Source organism: Triticum urartu, chromosome 2 (genome assembly GCF_003073215.2).
Source record: "Triticum urartu cultivar G1812 chromosome 2, Tu2.1, whole genome shotgun sequence".
Classification (NCBI taxonomy): domain Eukaryota; kingdom Viridiplantae; phylum Streptophyta; class Magnoliopsida; order Poales; family Poaceae; genus Triticum; species Triticum urartu.
In genome coordinates, this window is record NC_053023.1 from 553916471 (window position 1) to 553940075 (window position 23605).

Genomic DNA, 23605 nt, shown 5'->3' on the forward strand with positions numbered 1-23605 from the left:
ACCGAATTTGACACCCCCTATCTGGTATGCCATATGTACTTACTTCTGGAACCTTCCTTGCTAACTGCCATGATATCGTCCCATCTACAAAAGGAGGAGGAGCAGCAAGCCCCCCGGATCTGAGTTCCCCCATGGCATAATCGAACTCTCTGATCCACCCAACATTTCACGTCGCCCACATAACCTACCCCTCCTAGCTAGGTTACTACTTCGGCATCGGTCGGCAATGGCTAATCTGGCAGCAGGTGGCTACGTGTTCCAACCCACCGGCTGTGAGCTCGTCGGCTACTACCTCATGCCCAGGGTTGAGCTCGGTGGCTTCTTCCTCCCCGGCGTCATCGCGGAGGGCGTGGACGTCTTGTCCTTGCGCCCATGCGCGCTCTCCTTCCCGGAAAACCACAGGAGGGATTACAGCGAGCTATGGGGCTTGTTCTTTGCGGCAAAGCCCGCCGGCGAGACGTGCCCGACGCCGGGCGCGGGCGGGTGCTGGGAGCAGTACGGCCAGGAGAAGGCATACTACGACGGCGAGGGCAGTCGGGAGGCAGTGGCGTTCCGGCGTGTTGGTGCCGTGCCCGATCGCTGTCTAGCCCTAGCTCTCCTCTCTCTCTCTTTCTCTAGCCCGAACCAAGCAGAAGAAGGAAGGAAGAAGACAGAGGACACGGGAGGTTTTTTTTCCAGGTGCTCGAACACCACTTCCACGAGCACGAACTCGTCAAACCTCGCCAGTTACAACGATCATACGGGGCTTTATACCTGGGAGACGCTGGGAACGATCCCCACGTTCTCCACCAAGCAGGACACCCGATCGGTCCGCTCTGGCCGCGGCCACCTCGCGCCCGCGTACGCGTAGCTCGCGGCGAGCCCTCAACGATCTCGTCCACCAATCCTGTGATCCCCTAACTAACTGGCTACACCACGCACGCTAGCTGGGTCCGTGCACACACGCACCAGCCTGACTCACGCACGCACGCACACACATATGGACATGGCTTGTTGCTAACATTCACGCCCCAAGCTATGATCTTGCACATGTCAGGCTCATCGTCGACGTCGCGCCATGGGCGCCGCACCGCGCCGCTGTGGCCTCCGCCGCGTAGCACCCCACGTCCCACGCTCCCACGCTCCCAAGCTCGTGTACACGACGCGCACGCACACAGGCGCCACAGCCCGAGTCCAGCGCCCCGACGCGGTCCGTTCTCCGCTGCCTTCGTCACGCCACCGTGCCGCCGTGCCCTTCGCGCACACTCCCCACGTCCCTGCGCTCCCGGCCCGCGCTCCCGCCGCGCACGTACGCGATCTGCGCAACCAGGTCCAGCGCCTTGACCTCGACGCGGTCCACTCCCGCGGTCCCGACGCGCCCGACGCGTCCAGTGCGCACCCATAACACGCACCGGTCACGCCCAACTCGCCGCCGCGCTTATTGCCCTGCACCGTTGCGCCGTCAACCGCAGCACAGCACCTCCACGGTCTTCGCGCCGAGCCTCCGCGGCCTCTGCGCCACCACGCAGGTCCTCCGCGAACTCCTCGTCTCCGTGACCGCCGCTGCTCGTAGCGTGCACGGCATCACGCCACATCGTCGCGGACTCGCCGCACGTTGCCGATGCCACGCGCTCGCTGCGCGCACGGCATCACGCCCCACCACCGTGGACTCGCCGCGCGTTGCCGACGCCACGCGCTCGCCGCGTGCCGTTGCCAAGACCTTCATATCCGCCGCGCGCCACGGCCGCCCCTCGAACCTTGTGGCTCTGTATACCAATTGTTGGTGTCATGCCCGATCCTGTCTAGCCCTAGCTCTCCTCTCTCTCTTTCTCTGGCCCGAACCAAGCAGAAGAAGGAAGGAAGAAGACAGAGGACACGGGAGGGTTTTTTTTCAGGCGCTCGAACACCACTTCCACGAGCACGATCTCGTCAAACCTCGCCAGTTACAACGATCATACGGGGCTTTATACCTGGGAGACGCTGGGAATGATCCCCACGTCCTCCACCAAGCAGGACACCCAATCGGTCCGCTCTGTCCGCGGCCACCTCGCGCCCGCGTACGCATAGCTCGCGGCGAGCCCTCAATGATCTTGTCCACCACTCCCGTGATCCCCTAACTAACTGGCTACACCACGCACGCTAGCTGGGTCCGTGCACACACGCACCAGCCTGACTCACGCACGCACTCACACACATATGGACATAGCTTGCTGCTAACACGGCGCAGGTTCGCGTACCGCTACTCGTGGAGGGACGGGGAGGTAATATCGCAGACGCGCTGGCGGATGAAGGAGTACCGGCTCAACAGGAACGCGGCCGCCTTCCGCCGCGCGCACCCGGGCCCCGTGCCGCCGGACGTCGTCTTCGTAGTCCACAAGGTCTACAGGAAGTCGCTGATCCCTCCGCCATTGCCGCCCGACAGCAACTCCAGCGAGGACGGGAGCTCCGGGAGCTACATCGTGTACCCGCAACTCGATGAGATCATGCGGCGGTTAACGCTGGGGAACTAGGGCGGCCAAGGGGCGGTGCTCCTCCCCCTGCAGGAGTAGCATTACGCCACTGCATGTTGATTTCTTCAGCGTTGTTGTGTGTGTCTCTTGTGTTTTCAGTTCTGGATTGTGCCTTCGATCAAGTTGAGGCAGATTGCTTGTTGTAGTTCGTCGATCGTTGTTTTAATCATTTCGGAGTTTTCTTCTGTTGCTTAGACATAGCTTTAGTTTTGTATGACTTTGCTATGTTTGTGTGTGTATGTTGGTGTGGCCGTGTGTACCCTAGCTATGTAGAGGTTGTGATTGTGCTCATTGTGTTTGTATTTTGTTGATGCTTCATTTGAGTCAATAAAAATCATCCTTTGTCGAAAAAATTGTGATCCATCTTCTTTGCAAAATTTATCAGAACTGTTCAAAGGTGTTATATCTTTTAGAGAACTTACAGTTTTCTCTGCACATTTAGTGTTCATACTAGAAAATTTGTAAGCACCAAATCATGCTGCAGAAATTCGGTGAGGCTGAGAATTAATTGGTCTCCATTTCTTGGCAGATATATGAATTGGACTGAAGCGAGAGGCAAAGGCTAAGGGAAACTACTCCATAAATGCTACTGGCTGGAATGTTATCAAGCTTACAATAATTGCTTCTGGGTTGCACGAGTTATTTTTGGCATCACTTTGATATGTTAGACTCAAGATTCAAGACCCATAAGTCCAAAATATTTCTGGCCATGCCTCTCCGGTCTCTGGAGCCCGGAGCTTAGCCAGGTCAAGCAGATCTTGTAGCAATTGCATTTGCCATGGAGTAATGGTTTTAAACCAACAAATAATTAATCCCTTTTTGAGTTATATCTGAAATTAGCATTCATGATATGAATTGGGGAAAATATGACCTGCTCACTTTGCTGTCTTTATGTAGCACATTCACCTTGCATAATGAATTGCAATATTTCAAACTTCAGGCAACCTATGATTTTATTTGCTTATATATACTTGTTTAGAGATTAGTATTTTCGAGGGTTGGTCACAGAAAAGTTGTAATCACCTAATCATAGTGCGGCAACTTGTATAGAAGTGAAATTTGGTACTCCCTTATTTTGTTCAATGCACATACAAATTTAGAATTGTTTTCCATTCTATAAATTGGACTGAACTAGAGCACTAGTAAATTTCAATGCTACTGACTGGAATATTGATGATCTAGAAGACTAAATTTGTGGGTGAGTGTACACACATATATATAAGCGCTTGCATTTCTACTGCGTTCGGAAAAAAAGACTAAATTTGTGCTACTCAATTCAGCCCAGAGCTTCGCAATGACTCATATATCTTGTAGCACTTCATTTGCCGAGCATTACTATTAATAGCAGCAGATCATCACGTAGGGCATCATCACATGCGTACAACAGTTTGGCTTAGATTGGACCAGATGAGATTGATTTGCTACACCAACATGATTGTAATCCTCAAGGTTAAACAATAAAAATCTCATTTTCCTGTAAAGAAAATAGCAGCCTAAGTTTCAGGCCATTTACAAACATTTATATTTAGGTTTATATTTGATTGACTTAAATAGTTGTTGTTGGTCCACTTTAAATATTTTTAGGGGCATTTTGGGAATTTGAACATGGTTGGTTTCTTCATGACAATTACTTTGGGATGATTTAGGATATTACCAACATTTTTGTTTTACTGTCTAAAGAAATAATATTTTGACTTGTAACTGGAATTCGAATTTGAGTTTATTTGGGAAAAGTGGTTTGCACTATTGCAAAACATGATGACATGGCAATAATTAGGAGGAGATCACTATAGTTTAATTACAGGGTTGTTATCGTGAGCTGGACGTTGTCCTCGGCAGCGGGGAGGTACGACGAACCATGGGAGCGAGCTGGAGCGGTGAACGAATATAGTGTAGCTGTTGATTTATCGATTGTTGATTGTTTTGTACTAGTTTACATGAATTTAATGGGTTGCCAAAGATTGATTGTTGATTGATTTGTACCGATTGATCTGAATTAATTGGTTGCCAGATATACTAAAGATTTATTAGGTTACCGCAGATTGCTCCAAATTTATTTGTACCGATTAATCCGAATTTAATGGATTGCCAAAGATAGCAAAAGATTGGTTGTTGTTGGATTTGTACAGGTTAATCTGAAATTAATGTGTTTCCAAAGATACGAAAGATTTATTAGGTTCCTGGTGACTGACTTATTTGGCCGGTCACATGAAAACTGTGTGCTGCCGTGTGGGGATGTATCATTTTTGGAAATTGGGAACCATTATTGAAATTCAAGATAATATTTTTTGTTTTGACAAACATTTTCGAAATGCATGATTATTTTTCTAATACATGACTTTTTTTGAATCAACAAACATTTTGGAATCGATGTTTCTTGCAATTCACAGAAAAATTGAATTTTGTGAACATTTTCAAAAATTCATGTATAATTTTTGAATCTGTGAACATGTTTTGAATCCAAAAATATTTATTCAAAATCATGACATTTTTTATTTCTAGTACCTTTTTGAGAATCGTGAATATTTTTTGAATATGCAAACATTGGTTTTAATCACAAACATTTTTTTGAATCAGTGAATATTTTATGACTTCATGATTACTTTTTTCCAAATTCTCAATTTTTAGGATTTTAGAACTTTTCTGAAATCCTAAATTATTTACAGAAGAAAAAACAATACAAAACAGAAAATAAAAAATGATATGAAATAATAGGGCGCCTTGTACATGGGCCGGCCCAAAAGGGCACTCTAGGTAAGAGGGGGGTACGCGTTGTGACTCCTCCCAGCATGCATCGTGTGAAATAGGACCTCCCCAAGAACTCCCACCCCCATGTGAGCTCCTATCTGCAACATTTCACAACGAATAACAGCCCTAAGAACACACAAATAGCCAGTTAGGTCGGCCCAAAAGTGGGAGCGTTGTGCAAAATTCTACAAATTATTGCGCTCCCTAGGGGTCGAACACACGACCTCCACCTCTCACGCGCACGAGCCTAGCCAATGACCTGATAGAGCAAAATTGTGTTCCTAATGAGTTGCGCGGAGTTTTAAGAACTACAAACATCCATAGATTTGAAGATTTTTTTTAAATTTTGAACGCGTTTTTTATGAAAAAATCGATTACCTTTTGAGACGCATGCATTTTCAAAATACTGAACAATTTTCGAAAACAGAAACAATTTTGAAAATTAGAATACATTTTGAAATTCTAAACAAAATTTTAATTATTTTTTACATTTTTAAAATTAAAAATAAATTTTGTACTAAATCGGGGATAACCGATCGAAATTCCCCTCACCGACAGCCTAGGCCCACACTCCCAAATGTTGACCAAGGCCCACCAGCCGCCAGCCCAGCCTAGGCGTGACTCGGTCAAAATCGGGAACAGCCAAGCAGATCTATCGACTGGATCGCTCTTGGGAGTTTCAACATCCATAAAATTGTCAGCTCATGTTTAACGAACTTGTTGTTGTGTTCATATCAAAGTTCCCGACTAGTAACTTTGGTACTAACGCAAATTCATAGAAAAATTTGGTGACACCATTCAGGAAAAAAAAAGTTAATGCTTAACAACATATAGTCTAATTTCGACGATCTCTTTGAAACAAAGCTGATCATGAAGATAATCCGAGTAATGGTTTGAGGGAGATATGATTTTGAAGTTTCAAAAGTAACATTTGGAGTGCTGACATCATTGCTTTTGTCGCCCATAGACGCATGCATATCGCTGGTGAATCATTTTGCTATATGTTTTGTCCATTTAAAATTAGCATGTATGGTCTCATATGGAATTAAATATGTAGAATGTGACCATGCTGAGCTCATCTGACGCTGTGTGTGCTCCAAATACAGTCAATATTTGTTGCTTGGTCATTGTTCGAGGAAAGATTAAATCAAGGCAAATATGTTCGACAAGCACCTCTTCATCAATTGTCCAAAAGTCATACAAATTTGTCAACAACTCACTCCAAGCCACCGCCCCATACAAGGTACCTCTCCATCAATTGTCCGAAAGCGATGCGGATTTGCCAACAACTCACTGTTCTGCCGCCAACTTGCTTCCGCGCGTAAGGGGTGGGGAGGGGGGTCGTTGCCACGTCATCATCAACCTCAAAAACTTCACTTGACCACATGTGCCTCACTCAATTCTCTAGAAATTTTGAGACTCATCTCTCTTGAAATTTCGGGACTAAAAATGCTTAGGTGTTTCTAAGCATATATCACCATAGCTCTTTTATATTAGGAATATTTATGAACTCTAATCTATTGCCATGTGTTTGGGCCAAGCACGGTTGTGCAACAAATCCGATTGCACAATCCTGATCAATTGGCCCATCAAATTTTGTTTTAATTGAGCACATGTTATCTCCGACTTAATTAAACACCCTCTATCTAGTGTGCCATCTGTACTTGGCTTCTGCAACCTTCCTGTCATTAATGCCAACCCATCTATAAAAGCAGGAGCAGGTCCTCCCAACCTGAATTATCCCAGGGCATAATCGAACTCTCTTTCTCTCAGATCCACTCAACATTTTGAGTCGCCCACACAATCTACCTCTCCTAGGCTACAACTTCGATATCGGTCGGCGATGGCGAACCCTAATCTGACAGCCGGGTACGTGTTTCAACCCACCGGCCTTGAGCTCATCGACCACTACCTCGTCCCCAGGGCGGGGCTGGGCGGCGACATCTTCCCCGGCTTCATCGACGAGGGCGTGGACGTCTTGTCCTTGCCCCCGCGTGAGCTCCCCTTCCGGGAAAACCACATAAGAGATTATGGCGAGGTATGGGGTTTCTTCTTCGCGGCAAAGCTTGCCGGCGAGACGTGCCCGACGCCGGGCGCGGGCGGGTGCTGGGTGCAATACGGCACGGAGAAGCCGTACTACGGCAGCGAGGGCGGCTGAGAGGCAGTGGCGTTCCGGCGCAGGTTTGCGTACCGCTACACGTGGAAGGGCGGGGCGGTATGGTCGCCGACGCGCTGGCTGATGAAGGAGTACCGGCTCAACAGGGACGCGGCCGCCTTCCGCCGCGCGCACCCGGACCCCGAGGCGCGGGACGTCGTCTTCGTGGTCCACAAGGTCTACCGGAAGCCGGTGCTCCCCCCCCCCCCCCCCCCCCCCCCCCCCCTACCGACAGCAGCTCCAGCGACAGCGAGGAGGAGGACTCCGAGCGCTCCATGGTGTTGAAGAGGAAGCGGTCGTAGAATTATGCAACTGGAAAAGGACCGTCCCCCGCGTCGCTCCGCAGGGGCGGCTCGGGCGGAGACCAAGCCGCGACTTCCGCCGCCCCCTCCCCTCCTCCCCTCCTCCGCCGCCGCCGGCACGCGTCGCCGGGCAAAGCCCCGGTGGCGGCTGGCGGCGGCGGGCCCTCGCTCCTGCGCGCGGCGGTTGGTCTTGTGTGCGACCTCGGTGGTGCGTGCGCAGCGGCGTCGCGCGCGGCGCCGTGCTCCGGCGGCGCTCCGGCTTGTGCAGCGGCCTCTAGGTCGTCCGGTGCGCGGCGCGGGTGGTAGATCTGGGCGGTTGCGCTCCCCGGGCTCGCCCCGGTGTGTGCCGTCGCCTTGGCGAGGCCGCGGCGTGCGGGGCCGGATCCGGCAGGCCCCTGCCCGGATCTGTTGGGTGGCGCCAGTTTTCCTGCTCCCTCGGCGGCAGATCGGGTTTTCCCCAACTTGGCGTTCGCGTTTTCTCGGCGTGGTGGTGCTTTGTATTGCGCCTGGTTATGCCTGGAGCTCCCCGGTGTGGTGCTGGCCGGCGTTGTACCGTGCTCCACCGTTGGCTGCCTCTTCCTCCGCCTATCGGCCTATTGCGGTTGCACAGGTCGGCAAAATCCTTGGCCTGCAGATGGCAGCCATGGATGCGGCTTGCTCTCCACGCGGGGGGCAGCCGTGGGCGGGTTGGAAGGGCCCCCTTGTCCCGCTGTCAGCGTTGATGGGTGCTGTCTGTGGCGGCCATGGATGCGGTTCCTCTCACCCGGGAGGGCCGTGGCTTGGGGGTTGGCCGTCTTCCCTTGTCTTCGTCAGTGTTCTTATTGTTCGTCCTCAGGTGCCCCTTCACGTGTCTCTGCTGTGGCGATGCCTATGTGACTACACCGGTGGCACACAGGTGTTGTGGCGTCGTCTCGGCTCACGTATCCTTTCGATTGCGCCCCACGACACAGGTGGTGTCGTGGCGTTGGGCAGTCTCGGATGCGCGGCGCCTTTCGATTACGTCGATGGTGCAGTGTCTTGGTTTGGTCTACTAGGTGATGCCCTTCGGCCTTGTCGGTGGCACACAGGTGCCGTGGTGTCGTCTCTTGTTTCGTGTGTCCTTTTGATTGCACCCCACGGCACAGGTGGTGTCGCGGCGTTGTGTACTCTCGGATGTGCGGCGCCTTTTGATTGCATCGACGGTACAGTGCCCTGGCTTGGTCTCGGCTGGCCAATGGCGTTCGACTACTTTGGCGGTGCTCTTGTTGTGTTGTCTGTTCTTTTCCTCTTTGTTTCTCCTCTGTTTTATGTGTTGTATGTGTGTGTCCTTTTTTCTTTATCTCTTCTCCTCTTGTGCCCCCCCTGTATTTCTGGTTCACTTGAACCTATCTTGCGATAGGCTGCAAAGCCTTATAGGCAATATGAATACAATTCAGGTGGGGAAATCTCCCCCCCCCCCCCCCCCCCCCTCCCGGTGAAAATTCAAAAAATAAAATAAAATTATGCAACTGCATGTTAATTTCTTCAGAGTTGTTGTGTCTCTATTTCGTTTCATTTCAGTTGTGGATTGTGCGCTAGTTGAGGTAGATTGATTGGTCCGTTTCGTTCGAAGTGCAATGTAATCAGCCTCCCTCGCAGCATCTGCCAGAACAGTTCGGAGGTATTATCACCGTTTCATTTTATGATTTATGTTTTATGTGGACGTGAGTCTTGGTCTGATGTCTTCCCATCTGAGAAATTTTAGATTTGATGATCTATCTTCATAGTCCGCTTTGTTTCGAATAATTGGAACTGGAGTAGTGTTTAGGAGTAATGGTTACTCCTCCAGTTTCAGTTTCAAAATGGTTGGAGATAGAGACCAGCTTTTCTACTCTCGGGTGTAGGTACACCCGAGTTTGGAAAAAAAAAGAAAAACATGATCAAACAATGTCAAAAAAAGTCTGCAGTTTGGGGACATGAAACTTCATCAAATGTTCAAGCTTTTTGCAAGAATTCAGCGGAAAAAACATCAGAGGAGCTCTCGGCAAAAAAAACAAAATCAATGTTCTAAGTTTGCGCACTGTTTGAGCACTGTTTGAGCATTGATTTTTTTTTTGTGAGAGCTCCTCGGATGTTGTTTTTAGCTGAAACTTTGCAAAAAGTTCAAACACTTGATGAAGTTTGTTGTCTCAAGATTTCAGATTTTTCGGACCTTGTTTTATCACATTTTTCGAAGTTTCGCAAACTCGGGTGTACCTACACCCGAGAGTAGCCACAACTTTCCCTTGGAGATATCAGTTTGAATACAACTCCAGTTTCAGTTTTAGTATTTAGGAGTAATGGTTTCCAGTTTCAGTCACAGCAAACAAGCTAAAGATGTCTTCACATCTCAAAAATCGGAAGCTAAGCTTTGGATGACTTTGCTGGACATATATAAGCACCATACTAGTATAAGCTGTAATGTTCGAGTAGGGCGTTTTGGTGCCCAGGCTCATCTGCACCCGGTTAGAAAAAAATTCATAAAAAATTCAAAACAAATTTAAAAAATTCCAAATAAAATTAGTATGGTAGACAATTTGATGCGTGAGGCCCGCCCCAAATTTCAAGTCATTTGGACATGCATCTGTGACTTACCTAACAGATTTTAAACCAACAAATAATTAGTATATCCGGTCGTCCGGTTGCGCAGGACTGTTGCTGAAGCGACTTCTAATGAAGCTTGGATCAAAGATATCAATGGTGAGAGCAACATTCACACTTTCCTGTAGGTGGTTACCTTCTGGAAATTATTTCTTAAACCCCGACGATCCATGGCACTGAAGATAAGCGGACCTGGAGTTGGGTTTCAGAAGGAGTTTTTTCGGCAAAGTTAGTATATGGTGCTTGTTTCACTGCGGCAATCAATTGGATTACGAATTGCACCATAAGGCAATCCTGGGCGCTGTTGAAATACAAACTTTTTCTTTGGCTCGTCGTCGTGTTTGCCAAGAGGGATTTAGCACATAATGATACTTGTTGTTTATGTACCTCTACACACAGGAGGTGGCTCATTTCGATCATTTAGAGCTCGGTACTGCAATGGGCAAATCTGAGTGAGATCATTCCCTGGGCTTCCCTTCCAATCCATGATGGTGGTAGGAGGCCAGGTCAAGAACTCATGGCACAAAGAGTAAGGCTTTAAGTTCGTTGGTGTCTCTAACCTAGAGCATATGGCTAGAGAGAGGAAGTACAAGTGGGTTTTTAACAACACATACTTGCCTTTGCGAAGAGTCATCGATCGGTCTAAAACCGATGCTCGGGACTGGGCGGACGCAAGTCTTCGTCGTTTCATATTATGATTTAGATTTTATATGTATGTGAGTCTTGGTCGTTTCTACCCATGTTTGGGTTGTTGTGTGCGACCGTCGTAGCTTTGTTTCAGTCATCTAGTTAGCGAGATAAGGCTGAGTCATCTAATTACGATATTTTTTAAAACTGCCAGGATAGTTCAGGATGTATATAATTCAACCTCCACGAGTAGTTGTTTAGAGAAAAAATAGGGTTGGTTACAGAAAAGTTGTAATCGCCTAATCATAGTGCCGAAACTTGTATATAGATGTGAAAACTGGTACTCCTTATTTTGTTCAGTGCACATACAAATTTAGAATCGTTTGTCCTTCTGTAAATTGGACTGAACTGAGACACTTGTAGTAGATGTTATTTTGGTTTGAATTAGCCTAGTAGTAGATGTCAATGCTACTGACGGGAATTTTGGGTGATCATTGCAAGGATGTGCCAGTTTCAGTTTATTTACAAGCCTATGTTCATGATCCAAGGGGGCTAAGTTTGTCCTAGTCATTTCACTCCCGAGCTTAGCTCGTTTCCAAAAAAAAAGAAAAAAGAACGCCATGCTTAGCCTTGTCAGGTAGATCTTGTAGGACTTGCATTTGCCTTGTAGCTTAGTCCCCCCTTCCAATTGCAGCAGATCATGGGGCCATGGCCAAGGCCGACAAACGGTTTTGTGTTTCAAATACGTGTTGAGTATAATAACCATACTTGTAGAAACCGTAATATTCATGGATATGTGACTTGCCGTCCTGACATCAACTGATATATTTCATGGAAATGCTTCCGCAAATGAATATTGGGCATGAACAAATATTTGCTACCTTTCCCAGCAACGTTTTGGTTGCATCTTTCAGTCATATTCACTAGGCCCAGTAACGTTTTGGCTGCATCTTTTCCAATGAAACATTGTCCAGCTTTGTTGTGCATGTTGCACAACCCCATGCAGTTTTGGGGGTGGACCCCACTTTGCATGCTTTTGTGCATGGCATGCAATTGATACCGTTGCCGCACAATTACCCACGCCAAGATGCACCCAGTGCATTGCCTTTGCCGATACCAAGGCCAAGTGTGTTCTCTTACCATTCTGCAAGAAGACGAGCCGCTTACTGCTGCCAAATACTTCAAGCTGTTTGAACAACCCCTTGCGGAGGACGTCGTCCAGGCATTCGCAGATTACTACGGGGGAGATGAAGTGAGAACGTCCTAAACCCATGGGCATCTGAACCCGCTTTTCAAAAATGCATTTTAAACGCATTTCAAAATATTAAAAATTTCGAAAGAAAATCACATGCATGCATCTTCGCACACATGTGTACGCGGCACAATTTTTTGTGAAGAAGAAAATTTCTTTTTATTTTTCCTCTGCGAAAAAGACAAATTTCAGTGCTTTTGAATAGCATTTCATGATGCATTTTTGTCTTTTTTGCATAGGCCGAAGAAAAAGTTGTTTTCCCGTGAAACTTTATGCGCGCACATAGAATGTGAAGATGTATGCATGAACATTTTCATAATTTTTTGGCATGTAGTAATGAGTTTTCCAAAGTGGGTTAATTCATGTACTTTCCGGGTGGGACATGCCTAACACCGTGCTTTCCAGGCTGCACCCCATCCCTGCCAGCTTCCTTTTTTGCACAAGCCAAAGAAAAAGTTATTTTCCCGTGAAACTTTCTGCACGTACATAGAATGTAAAGATGTATGCATGAAACATTTTCCAGATTTTTTTGGCATTTAGTAATGAGGTTTCTAAAATGGGTTAATCCATGTACTTTTCAGGTGGGACATGCCTAGCACCGTGCTTTCCAGGCTGCATCCCACCCCTGCCAGCGGCCGAACCATCCCAGCTTAGTGTCGTGCTCCATCCCCCATTGGACCCATCCTTGGTCTTTATGGAGCGCAACCTTCGTGCGATTTTTTGGAACATTCCCGGTCTTAATTGTCCTGCCAAACGTGCTATCGTTTGTTTCATTATATCTGCTACCTCTCGTGCTGTGCTCTGCGTCAAAGAGAACAGACTGGACCTTCTCGTGCTGGTCACGGTGATCGAGACGTTGGGCCCGAGTTAGGACTTCTTCTTCCACCCGCGATTGGCCTCGGGAAGGCATTCTTCTCGCCTAGCATCCCTCGGCGGTGTCCATCTCCAATGCCGCCATTGGCTTGCACCACATTACGGCTCTCATCTCTATCGTCGCTAGGAAGGTGCACTCGTGGTTGACTGGGGTTTATGGCCCTCAAGGAGAAGACGAAAAGTTGCAGTTCCTGGCAGACCTTCGGGATGTGAGGGTGTTGTATGCTGGTTCGTGGCTGCTTGGCGGCGACTTCAACTTAATCACTTCATGTGCTAACAAGAACAATAACCGTATCAACCTCCACACCTCTCGCCGACTCATGATGGGGCACGTGCTCTTTGGCACCCGATGATGGTGGGGCTTCCTTCCAGGGTAATCTGCGGACCAGATCTGCCCACACAGACTTCTCTATCACCATTTAGTTCGGGCTCCTCAGCGTGGACAACCGACATGAATCACTTCCCCATGGTTTTTTTCATCACCCGACTGCTTCGGCTCGCGACCGTCAATAGCCCTCTTCCGCTTTTGCTTCGCGACCATGGTCTCCTGAGCAGCGTATTGCGCAAGTCCGTCCCTGGGCATCCTTGTATTTGGCCATCTCGATGGACGCAGATGATTAAGGCGGAATGTTGTGTGAGTTGTAGATGTATGGTAATGGCCGAGGATGCAAGTAGGCGAATGTGTGAGGATGACGATGATGTCGCTTGAAGCTACGTCGGTTTTTCCCCAAAGAGGAAGGGATGATGGAGCACAGTGGCAGTAGGTATTTCCCTCAGATATGAAACCAAGGTTATCAAACCAGTAGGAGAACCAAGCAACACAACGTAAACAGCCCCTGCACACAAATAACAACCACTCGCAACCCACGTGTTAAAGGGGTTGTCAATCCCTTTCGAGTAATGGCGCCATAAATGGCACATGGATGGGAGAAATTTGTAAATATTGATAGATCGAACGCTAAATAAAATAAATTACAGCAAGGTATTTTTTGGATTTTTGGTTTAATAGATCTGAAAATAAAAGCAAATAAAAGTAGATCGCAAAGACAAATAATATGAGAAAGAGACCCGAAGGCCGTAGGTTTCACTAGTGGCTTCTCTCAAGAAAAATAGCAAAGCGGTGGGTGAATAAATTGTTGTTGGGCAATTGATAGAACCTCAAATAATTATGACAATATCCAGGCAATGATCATTAATAGGCATCACGTCCAAGATTAGTAGACCGACTCCTACCTGCATCTACTACTATTACTCCACACATCGACCGCTATCCAGCATGCATCTAGTGTATTAAGTTCATGGAAAAACGGAGTAATGCAATAAGAACAATGACATGATGTAGACAAGATCCGTTTATCTATGGCGGTAGATGTAGATCCCATCTTTTTATCCTTAGTAGCAACGATACATATGTGTCGGTTCCCTTTCTGTCACTAGGATCAAGCACCGTAAGATCGAACCCACTACCGGGCACCTCTTCCCATTGCAAGATAAATAGATCAAGTTGGCCAAACAAAACCCAAATCTCGGAGAAGAAATATGAGGCTATAAGAGATCATGCATAAAAGAGATCAAAGAAACTCAAATACTTTCGTGGATATAAAAAGATAGATCTGATCATAAACTCAAATTTCATCGATCCCAACAAACACACCACAAAAGAGTTACATCATATGGATCTCCAAGAGACCATTATATTGAGAATCAAGAGAGAGAGATGAAGCCATCTAGCTACTAACTACAGACCCGAAGTTCTACAAAGAACTACTCACGCATCATCGGAGAGGCACCAATGGAAGTGGTGAACCCCTCCGTGATGGTGTTTAGATTGGATCTGGTGGTTCTAGACTCTGCGGCGCCTGGATGAATATTTCGTCGACTCCCCTGGGGTTTTGGGAATAATTGGGGTATTTATAGAGCAAAGAGGCGGTCTGGGGGGCACCCGAGGTGGGCACAACCCACCGGGGCGCGCCTGGGCCTCGTGGCGTGCCCTGGTGGGTTGTCCCCTCCTCGGGACTCCCCCCCGGGTGCAACCAGGGCCCAACATCTTCCTTCTGGTCCATAAAAATCTCCGTAAAGTTTTGTGGCATTTGTACTCCGTTTGATATTGATTTTTTACGATGTAAAAAACATGGAAAAAACAGCAACTGGCACTTGGCACTATGTCAATAGGTTAGTACCAAAAAAATATAAAATGATTATAAAACATCCAAGATTGATAATAAAATAGCATGGAACAATCAAAACTTATAGATAGGTTGGAGACATATCAGACGATAAAGGAGAAATTGCCTTATCTCTCCCTCTTTATAGTCGTCGCTATAAAATTGAATGGGCGGGCCTCACGACGTGACATGTGCCCTGCGTCCTCTATGATTTCCCATATCGTGAGATGTGGGCGTGCAAATTCACGCATTATCATCATGACATCGCGTGACAAACTAGCACCCTCAATGGTCCATTAGCCTGTTTTGACAAGACCAAGCGGGGTCTGTCAGTGACGATTCAACTACTAGAGACCAAAAGTCAGAGCTTAGACCGCGAGGCCTCGGCATCCAGGGAGATCTGCGTCGTAGCCGAGCCCGCAATAGAAGGAGTTACCGGAGCCCTCATAGTGAGCAGACCCACATATGTCTTCAAGGTCGAGCTCGCAGAAAGAAATCCTGGCATCTAGCACAAAGACAAGGAGTTTGCCTGGATTCTCGAAGACCGAGAACTCCAACCCCATACAAGCTCTAGGGCTATTGATGGTGTGACACACCGAGGGTGGCTTCTCCACAGGGGGCCTGGCAGCAGACCTGCCAAGGGGCCTAGGAGGCAGGCTACATAGCTAGCAATAGGAATGTGCCCGAAGGAATGGGTAGGCTTCTGAGGATCATCTTATCCCCCATGCTAGCATGGCGGCAGCCATGATTGGATCTCCCTCTTGTAAAACTCTAGCCCTCACCTTACTTATAAGGAGAGGGCTACATGGATCTCATTCCCATATACTCCTGTAGACTAGACTCTCGGTAGCAATCTCATCTCCCCCATTATAATCCCTCACCCTATGTACACCTACCATGAATAACAACTCAAAGCATGACATAGGGTGTTACTCCTTAATGGAGGTCTGAATCAGGGTAAAACCACTATGTGACCTCCGATCTGGTACGTCCAACCATGTTCACCCTACCGAGGGTACTGACCAGATTACACATCGGCAAAGTTGGTCAAGTTTAGCACCCAAACGAGGAGGGCCAACGACGACGAAGAACAGACGGGTGTTAGCTTGGGAGCTGGCGGTGCCCCGAAAGGAACAAGAATGTGATGCACGGTGACCGACTGCTACTCGGGAAGGTATGTGATACGTCCATTTTGCATCATGCTTTTATACCAATATTTATTTCATTATGGGCTGTTATTACACATTATGTCACAATACTTATGCCTATTCTCTCTTACTTTACAAGGTTTAGATGAAGAGGGAGAATGCCGGCAGCTGGGATTCTGGGCTGGAAAAGGAGAAAATATTAGAGACCTACTCTGCACAGCTCCAAAAGTCCTGAAACTTCACGGAAGTTATTTCCAGAATATATAAAAAATACTGAGCGAAGAAAGTTCCAGAGGGGGGCCACACCCTGGCCACGAGGGTGGGGGGCGCGCCCTACCCCCATGGGCGCGCCCCCTACCTCGTGGGCCCCTGGTGGCCCTCTAATGCCCATCTTCTGCTATATAAGGTATTACGTCCAAGAAAAGATCAAAAGAAAGCTTTCGGGAAGAAACTCCGCCGCCACGAGGCGGAACCTGGGCGGAACCAATCTCTGGCTCTGGCAGAGCTGTTCTGTCAGGGAAACTTCCCTCCGGGAGGGGGAAATCATCACCATCGTCATCACCAACGATCCTCTCATCGGGAGGGGGTCAATCTCCATCAACATCTTCACCAGCACCACCTCATCTCAAACCCTAGTTCATCTCTTGTATCCAATCTTTGTATCCAAATCTCAGATTGGTACTTGTGGGTTGCTAGTAGTGTTGATTACTCCTTGTAGTTGATGCTAGTTGGTTTATTTGGTGGAAGATCATATGTTCAGATCCATTATGCATATTAATACCCCTGTGATTATGAGCATGAATATGCTTTCTGAGTAGTTACATTTGTTCCTGAGGACATGGGAGAAGTCTTGCTATTAGTAGTCATGTGAATTTGGTATTCATTCGATATTTTGATGAGATGTATGTTGTCATCCCTCTAGTGGTGTCATGTGAATGTCGACTACATGACACTTCACCATTGTTTGGGCCTAGAGGGAGGCATTGGGAAGTAATAAGTAGATGGTGGGTTGCTAGAGTGACAGAAGCTTAAACCCTAGTTTATGTGTTGCTTCGTAAGGGGCTGATTTGGATCCATATGTTTCATGCTATGGTTAGATTTACCTTAATACTTCTGTTGTAGTTGCGGATGCTTGCAATAGGGGTTAATCATAAGTGGGATGCTTGTCCAAGTAAGGACAGTACCCAAGCACCGGTCCACCCGCATATCAAATTATCAAAGTACCGAACGCGAATCATATGATCGTGATGAAAACTAGCTTGACGATAATTCCCATGTGTCCTCGGGAGCGCTTTCCTTCATATAAGAGTTTGTCCAGACTTGTCCTTTACTACAAAAAGGATTGGGCCATCTTGCTGCACCTTATTTACTTTTATTACTTGCTACTCGATACAAGTTACCTCATCACAAAACTATCTGTTACCGATAATTTCAGTGCTTGCAGAGAATACCTTTCTGAAAACTACTTATCATTTCCTTATGCTCCTCGTTGGGTTCGACACTCTTACTTATCGAAAAGCTACGATAGATCCCCTACACTTGTGGGTCATCAAGATTCTTTTCTGGCGCCGTTGCCGGGGAGTGAAGCACCTTTGGTTGGTGGAATTTGGTAAGGAAAAAAATTATATAGTGTGCTGAAATTTACTGTCACTTGTTACTATGGAACATAATCCTTTAAGGGGTTTGTTCGGGGTATCTTCACCTCGTCCGGGACCACAATTAGTTACCCCTCAACCTACTGAACCTACTGAAAATGTTTACTTTGAAATTCCTTCAGGTATGATAGAGAAACTGCTAGCTAATCCTTTTGCAGGAGATGGAACATTGCATCCCGATTTACACCTAATCTATGTGGATGAAGTTTGTGGATTATTTAAACTTGCAGGTATGCCCGAGGATGTTATCAAGAAGAAGGTCTTCCCTTTATCTTTTAAGGGATATGCATTGACATGGTATAGGCTATGTGATGATATGGGATCGTGGGACTACTAGCGATTGAAATTGGAATTTCATCATAAGTTTTATCCTATGCATCTTGTTCATCATGATCGTAATTATATATATAATTTTTGTCCTCGCGAAGGAGAAAGTATCGCTCAAGATTGGGGGAGGCTTAAGTCAATGTTATATTCATGCCCCAATCATGAGCTCTCAAGAGAAATGATTATTCAAAAATTTTATGCTCGGCTTTCTCTCAGTAATCGCTCCATGCTCGATATTCTTGTACTGGATCTTTTATGATGAAGACTATTGAATTCAAATGGGATTTATTGGGAAGAATTAAACGCAACTCTGAATATTGGGACCCTGAATAAGGTAAGGAGTCAGGTATAACACCTAAGTTTGACTGTGTTAAATCTTTCATGGATACCGATGCATTTCGTGAATTTAGCATTAAATATGGACTTGACTCTGAGATAGTAGCTTCCTTTTGTGAATCCTTTGCTACTCATGTTGGTCTCCCTAAGGAGAAGTGGTTTAAATATAATCCTCCCATTGAAGTAAAAGTAGTTGCACCTATTAAAGTTGAAGAAAAGACTATCACTTATGATGATCCTGTTGTTCCTACTTCTTATGTTGAGAAACCACCTTTCCCTGTTAGAATAAAGGATCATGCTAAAGTTTCAACTGTAGTCAACAAAAGTAATACTAGGACACACAAACCCCCTGAGCAAGTTAAAGTTGAACCTAATATTGCTATGATTAAAGATCTCTTGGCCGATAATATTGATGGGCATGTTATTTACTTCTGTGATGAGACTGCTAGAATTGCTAGACCTGATACTAAAAATAAACATAGACATGTTGTAGGCATGCCTGTTATTTCTGTTAAAATAGAAGATCATTGGTATAATGGCTTATGTGATATGGGTGCTAGTGCAAGTGCAATACCTCATTCCTTATACAAAGAAATTATGCATGATATTGCACCTGCTGAGATAGAAGATATCGATGTTACCATTAAGCTTTCCAATAGAGATACTATTTCACCGATTGGGATTGTTAGAGATGTTGAAGTCTTGTGTGGGAAAGTTAAATACCCTGCTGATTTTCCTGTTCTTGGTTCCCCACAAGATAGCTTTTGTCCCATTATATTCGGTAGACCCTTCTAGAATACTGTTAATGCTAAGATAGACTGCAATAAGGATATTGTTTCTGTTGGTTTAGGGGATATGTCTCATGAGTTTAATTTTGCTAAATTTCGTAGACAACCTCATGATAAAGAATTGCCTAGTAAAGATGAAATTATTGGTCTTGCTTCTATTGCCATGCCCCTACTGATCCTTTAGAACAATATTTGCTAGACCATGAAAATGATATGTTCATGAATGAAAGAAGGGAAATAGATGAAGTATTCTTTAAACAGGGACCTATTCTGAAACACAACTTGCCTATTGAAATCCTAGGGGATCCTCCTCCACCCAAGGGTGATCCCGTGTTTGAGCTTAAACCATTGCCTGATACTCTTAAATATGCTTATCTTGATGAAAAGAAGATATATCCTGTTATTATGAGTGCTAACCTTTCAGAGCATGAAGAAGAGAGATTATTGAAAACTTTGAAGAAGCACCGTGCTGCTATTGGATATACTCTTGATTATCTTAAAGGCATTAGTCCCACTCTATGTCAACACAAAATAAATTTGGAGAAAGACACCAAACCAGTTATTGATCACCAACGATGGCTGAATCCTAATATGAAAAAAGTGGTAAGAAAGGAAATATTAAAGCTCCTTGAGGCAGGTATAATTTATCCCGTTGATGATAGTCAGTGGGTAAGTCCTGTCCATTGTGTCCCTAAGAAGGGAGGTATTACTGTCGTTCCTAATGATAAAGATGAATTGATTCCACAAAGAATTATTACAGGTTATAGGATGGTAATTGATTTCTGCAAATTAAATAAATCTACAAAAAAAGATCATTACCCTTTGCCTTTCATTGATCAAATGCTAGAAAGATTATCCAAACATACACATTTTTGCTTTCTAGATGGTTACTCTGGCTTCTCTCAAATACCTGTGTCAGCTGATGATCAAGCAAAGACCACTTTTACTTGCCCTTTCGGTACTTTTTCTTATAGACGTATGCCTTTTGGTTTATGTAATGCACCTGCTACCTTTCAAAGATGCATGATGGCTATATTCTCTGACTTTTGTGAAAAGATTTGTGAGGTTTTCATGGACGATTTCTCCGTTTATGGATCCTCTTTTGATGATTGCTTGAGCAACCTTGATCGAGTTTTGCAGAGATGTGAAGAAACTAATCTTGTCTTGAACTGGGAGAAGTGCCACTTTATGGTTAATGAAGGTATTGTCTTGGGGCATAAAATTTCTGAAAGAGGTATTGAAGTTGATAAAGCTAAAGTTGATGCTATTGAAAAGATGCCATGTCCTAAGGACATCAAAGGTATAAGAAGTTTTCTGGGTCATGCCGGTTTTTATAGGAGGTTCATTAAGGACTTCTCAAAAATTTCTTGGCCTCTGACTAACCTATTACAAAAAGATATTCCTTTCGTCTTTGCTGATGATTGCGTAGAAGTATTTGAAATACTTAAGAAAGCTTTGATTTCTGCACCTATTGTTCAGCCACCTGATTGGAATTTACCCTTTGAAATTATGTGTGATGCTAGTGATTATGATGTAGGAGCTGTTCTAAGACAAAGAGTTGATAAGAAGCTGAATGTTATCCAATATGCTAGTAAAACTCTAGATAGTGCCCAGAGAAATTATGCTACTACTGAAAAAGAATTTTGAGCAGTTGTTTTTGCTTGTGATAAGTTCAGACCTTATATTGTTGATTCTAAAGTAACTATTCACACTGATCATGCTGCTATTAAATATCTTATGGAAAAGAAAGATGCTAAACCTAGACTTATTAGATGGGTTCTCCTGCTACAAGAATTTGATTTGCATATTATTGATAGAAAGGAAGTTGAGAACCCCGTTGCAGATAACTTGTCTAGGTTAGAGAATGTTCTTGATGACCCACTACCTATTGATGATAGCTTTCCTGATGAAAAATTAAATGTCATAAATGCTTCTCGTAGTGCTCGATGGTATGCTGAGTATGCTAATTACATTGTTGCTAAATTTATACCACCTAGTTTCACATACCAGCAAAAGAAAAACTTCTTCTATGATTTAAGACATTACTTCTGGGATGACCCACATCTTTATAAAGAAGGAGTAGATGGTGTTATTGTTGGGGAACGTAGTAATTTCAAAATTTTCCTACGCACACACACAGGATCATGGTGATGCATAGCAACGAGAGGGGAGAGTGTGTCTACGTACCCTCGTAGATTGAAAGCGAAAGCATTAGCACAACGCGGTTGATGTAGTCGTGCGTCTTCACGATCCGACCGATCCAAGTACCGAACGCACGGCACCTCCGAGTTCAGCACACGTTCAGCTCGATGACGTCCCATGAACTCCGATCCAGTAGAGCTTCACGGGAGAGTTTCATCAGCACGACGGCGTGATGACGGTGATGATGATCCTACCGATGCAGGGCTTCGCTTAAGCACCACTACGATATAATCGAGGTGGATTATCGTGGAGGGGGGCATCGCACATGGCTGGAATAGATCAATAGATCAACTTGTGTGTCTAGAGGTGCCCCCTGCCCCCGTATATAAAGGAGCAAGGGGGAGGCCGGCCGGCCCCTGTAGGCGCGCTAGGAGGAGGAATCCTCCTTCTAGTAGGAGTAGGATTCCCCTCTTTCCTACTCCTACTAGGAGGGGGAAAGGAAAGGGAGGCGCTACCCCCCCCTCTCCTAGTCCAATTCGGATCAGAGGGGGAGGGGCGCGCGGCCTGCCCTAGGCCAGCCCTCTCTCTCTCTCTCCACTAAGGCCCATAAGGCCCACTATATCTCCCCCGGGGGGGGGGTCCGGTAACCCTCCGGCACTCCGGTTTTCTCTGAAACCATCCAGAACACTTCCAGTGTCCGAATATAGTCGTCCAATATATCGATCTTTACGTCTCGACCATTCCGAGACTCCTCATCATGTCTGTGATCAAATCCGGGTCTCCAAACTACCTTCTGTACATCAAAACACAAAACTCATAATACCGATCGTCACCAAGCCTTAAGCGTGCGGACCCTACGGGTTCAAGAACTATGTAGACAAGACCGAGACACGTTTCCAGTCAATAACCAACAGCGGAACCTGGATGTTCATATTGGCTCCCACATATTCTACGAAGATCTTTATCGGTCAAACCGCATAACAACATACGTTGTTCCCTTTGTCATCGGTATGTTACTTGCCCGAGATTCGATCGTCGGTATCTCAATACCTAGTTCAATCTTGTTACCGGCAAGTCTCTTTACTCGTTTCGTAATACGTCATCCCGTAACTAACTCATTAGTTACAATGCTTGCAAGGCTTATAGTGATGTGCATTATCGAGTGGGCCCAGAGATACCACTCCGACAATCGGAGTGACAAATCCTAATCTTGATTTATGCCAACTCAACAAGTACCATCGGAGACACCTGTAGAGCACCTTTCTAATCACCCAGTTACGTTGTGACGTTTGGTAGCACACAAAGTGTGCCGTCGGTAATTGGGAGTTGCGTAATCTCATAGTCATAGGAACATGTATAAGTCATGAAGAAAGCAATAGCAGAAAAACTAAACGATCAAGTGCTAAGCTAACGGAATGGGTCAAGTCAATCACATCATTCTCCTAATGATGTGATCCCATTAATCAAATGATAACTCATGTCTATGGTTAGGAAACATAACCATCTTTGATTAATGAGCTAGTCAAGTAGAGGCATACTAGTGACACTCTGTTTGTCTATGTATTCACACATGTACTAAGTTTCCGGTTAATACAATTCTAGCATGAATAATAAACATTTATCATGATATGAGGAAATAAATAATAACTTTATTATTGCCTCTAGGGAATATTTCCTTCAGTCTCCCACTTGCACTAGAGTCAATAATCTAGATTACACAGTAATGATTCTAACACCCATGGAACCTTGGTGCTGATCATGTTTTGCCCGTGAGAGAGACTTAGTCAACGGGTCTGCAACATTCAGATCCGTATGTATCTTGCAAATCTCTGTCTCCCACCTGGACTTGATCGCAGATGGAATTGAAGCGTCTCTTGATGTGCTTGGTTCTCTCGTGAAATCTGGATTCCTTTGCCAAGGCAATTGCACCAGTATTGTCACAAAAGATTTTCATTGGACCCGATGCACTAGGTATGACACCTAGATCAGATATGAACTCC

General features: G+C 45.7%; 1 protein-coding gene and 1 pseudogene across 1 annotated transcript; both read left to right on the forward strand.

Moving 5' to 3' along the window:
- The first annotated feature begins 226 nt into the window (after positions 1 to 226).
- Positions 227 to 2489, forward strand: LOC125537269. Its single transcript, XM_048700561.1, has 2 exons — positions 227 to 549; positions 2186 to 2489. The coding sequence occupies exons 1-2, from the start codon at positions 227 to 229 to the stop codon at positions 2487 to 2489; spliced, it is 627 nt and encodes a 208-aa protein (XP_048556518.1).
- A 4591-nt stretch (positions 2490 to 7080) lies between these two features.
- Positions 7081 to 11278, forward strand: LOC125538709 (annotated as a pseudogene).
- Positions 11279 to 23605: the final 12327 nt, after the last annotated feature.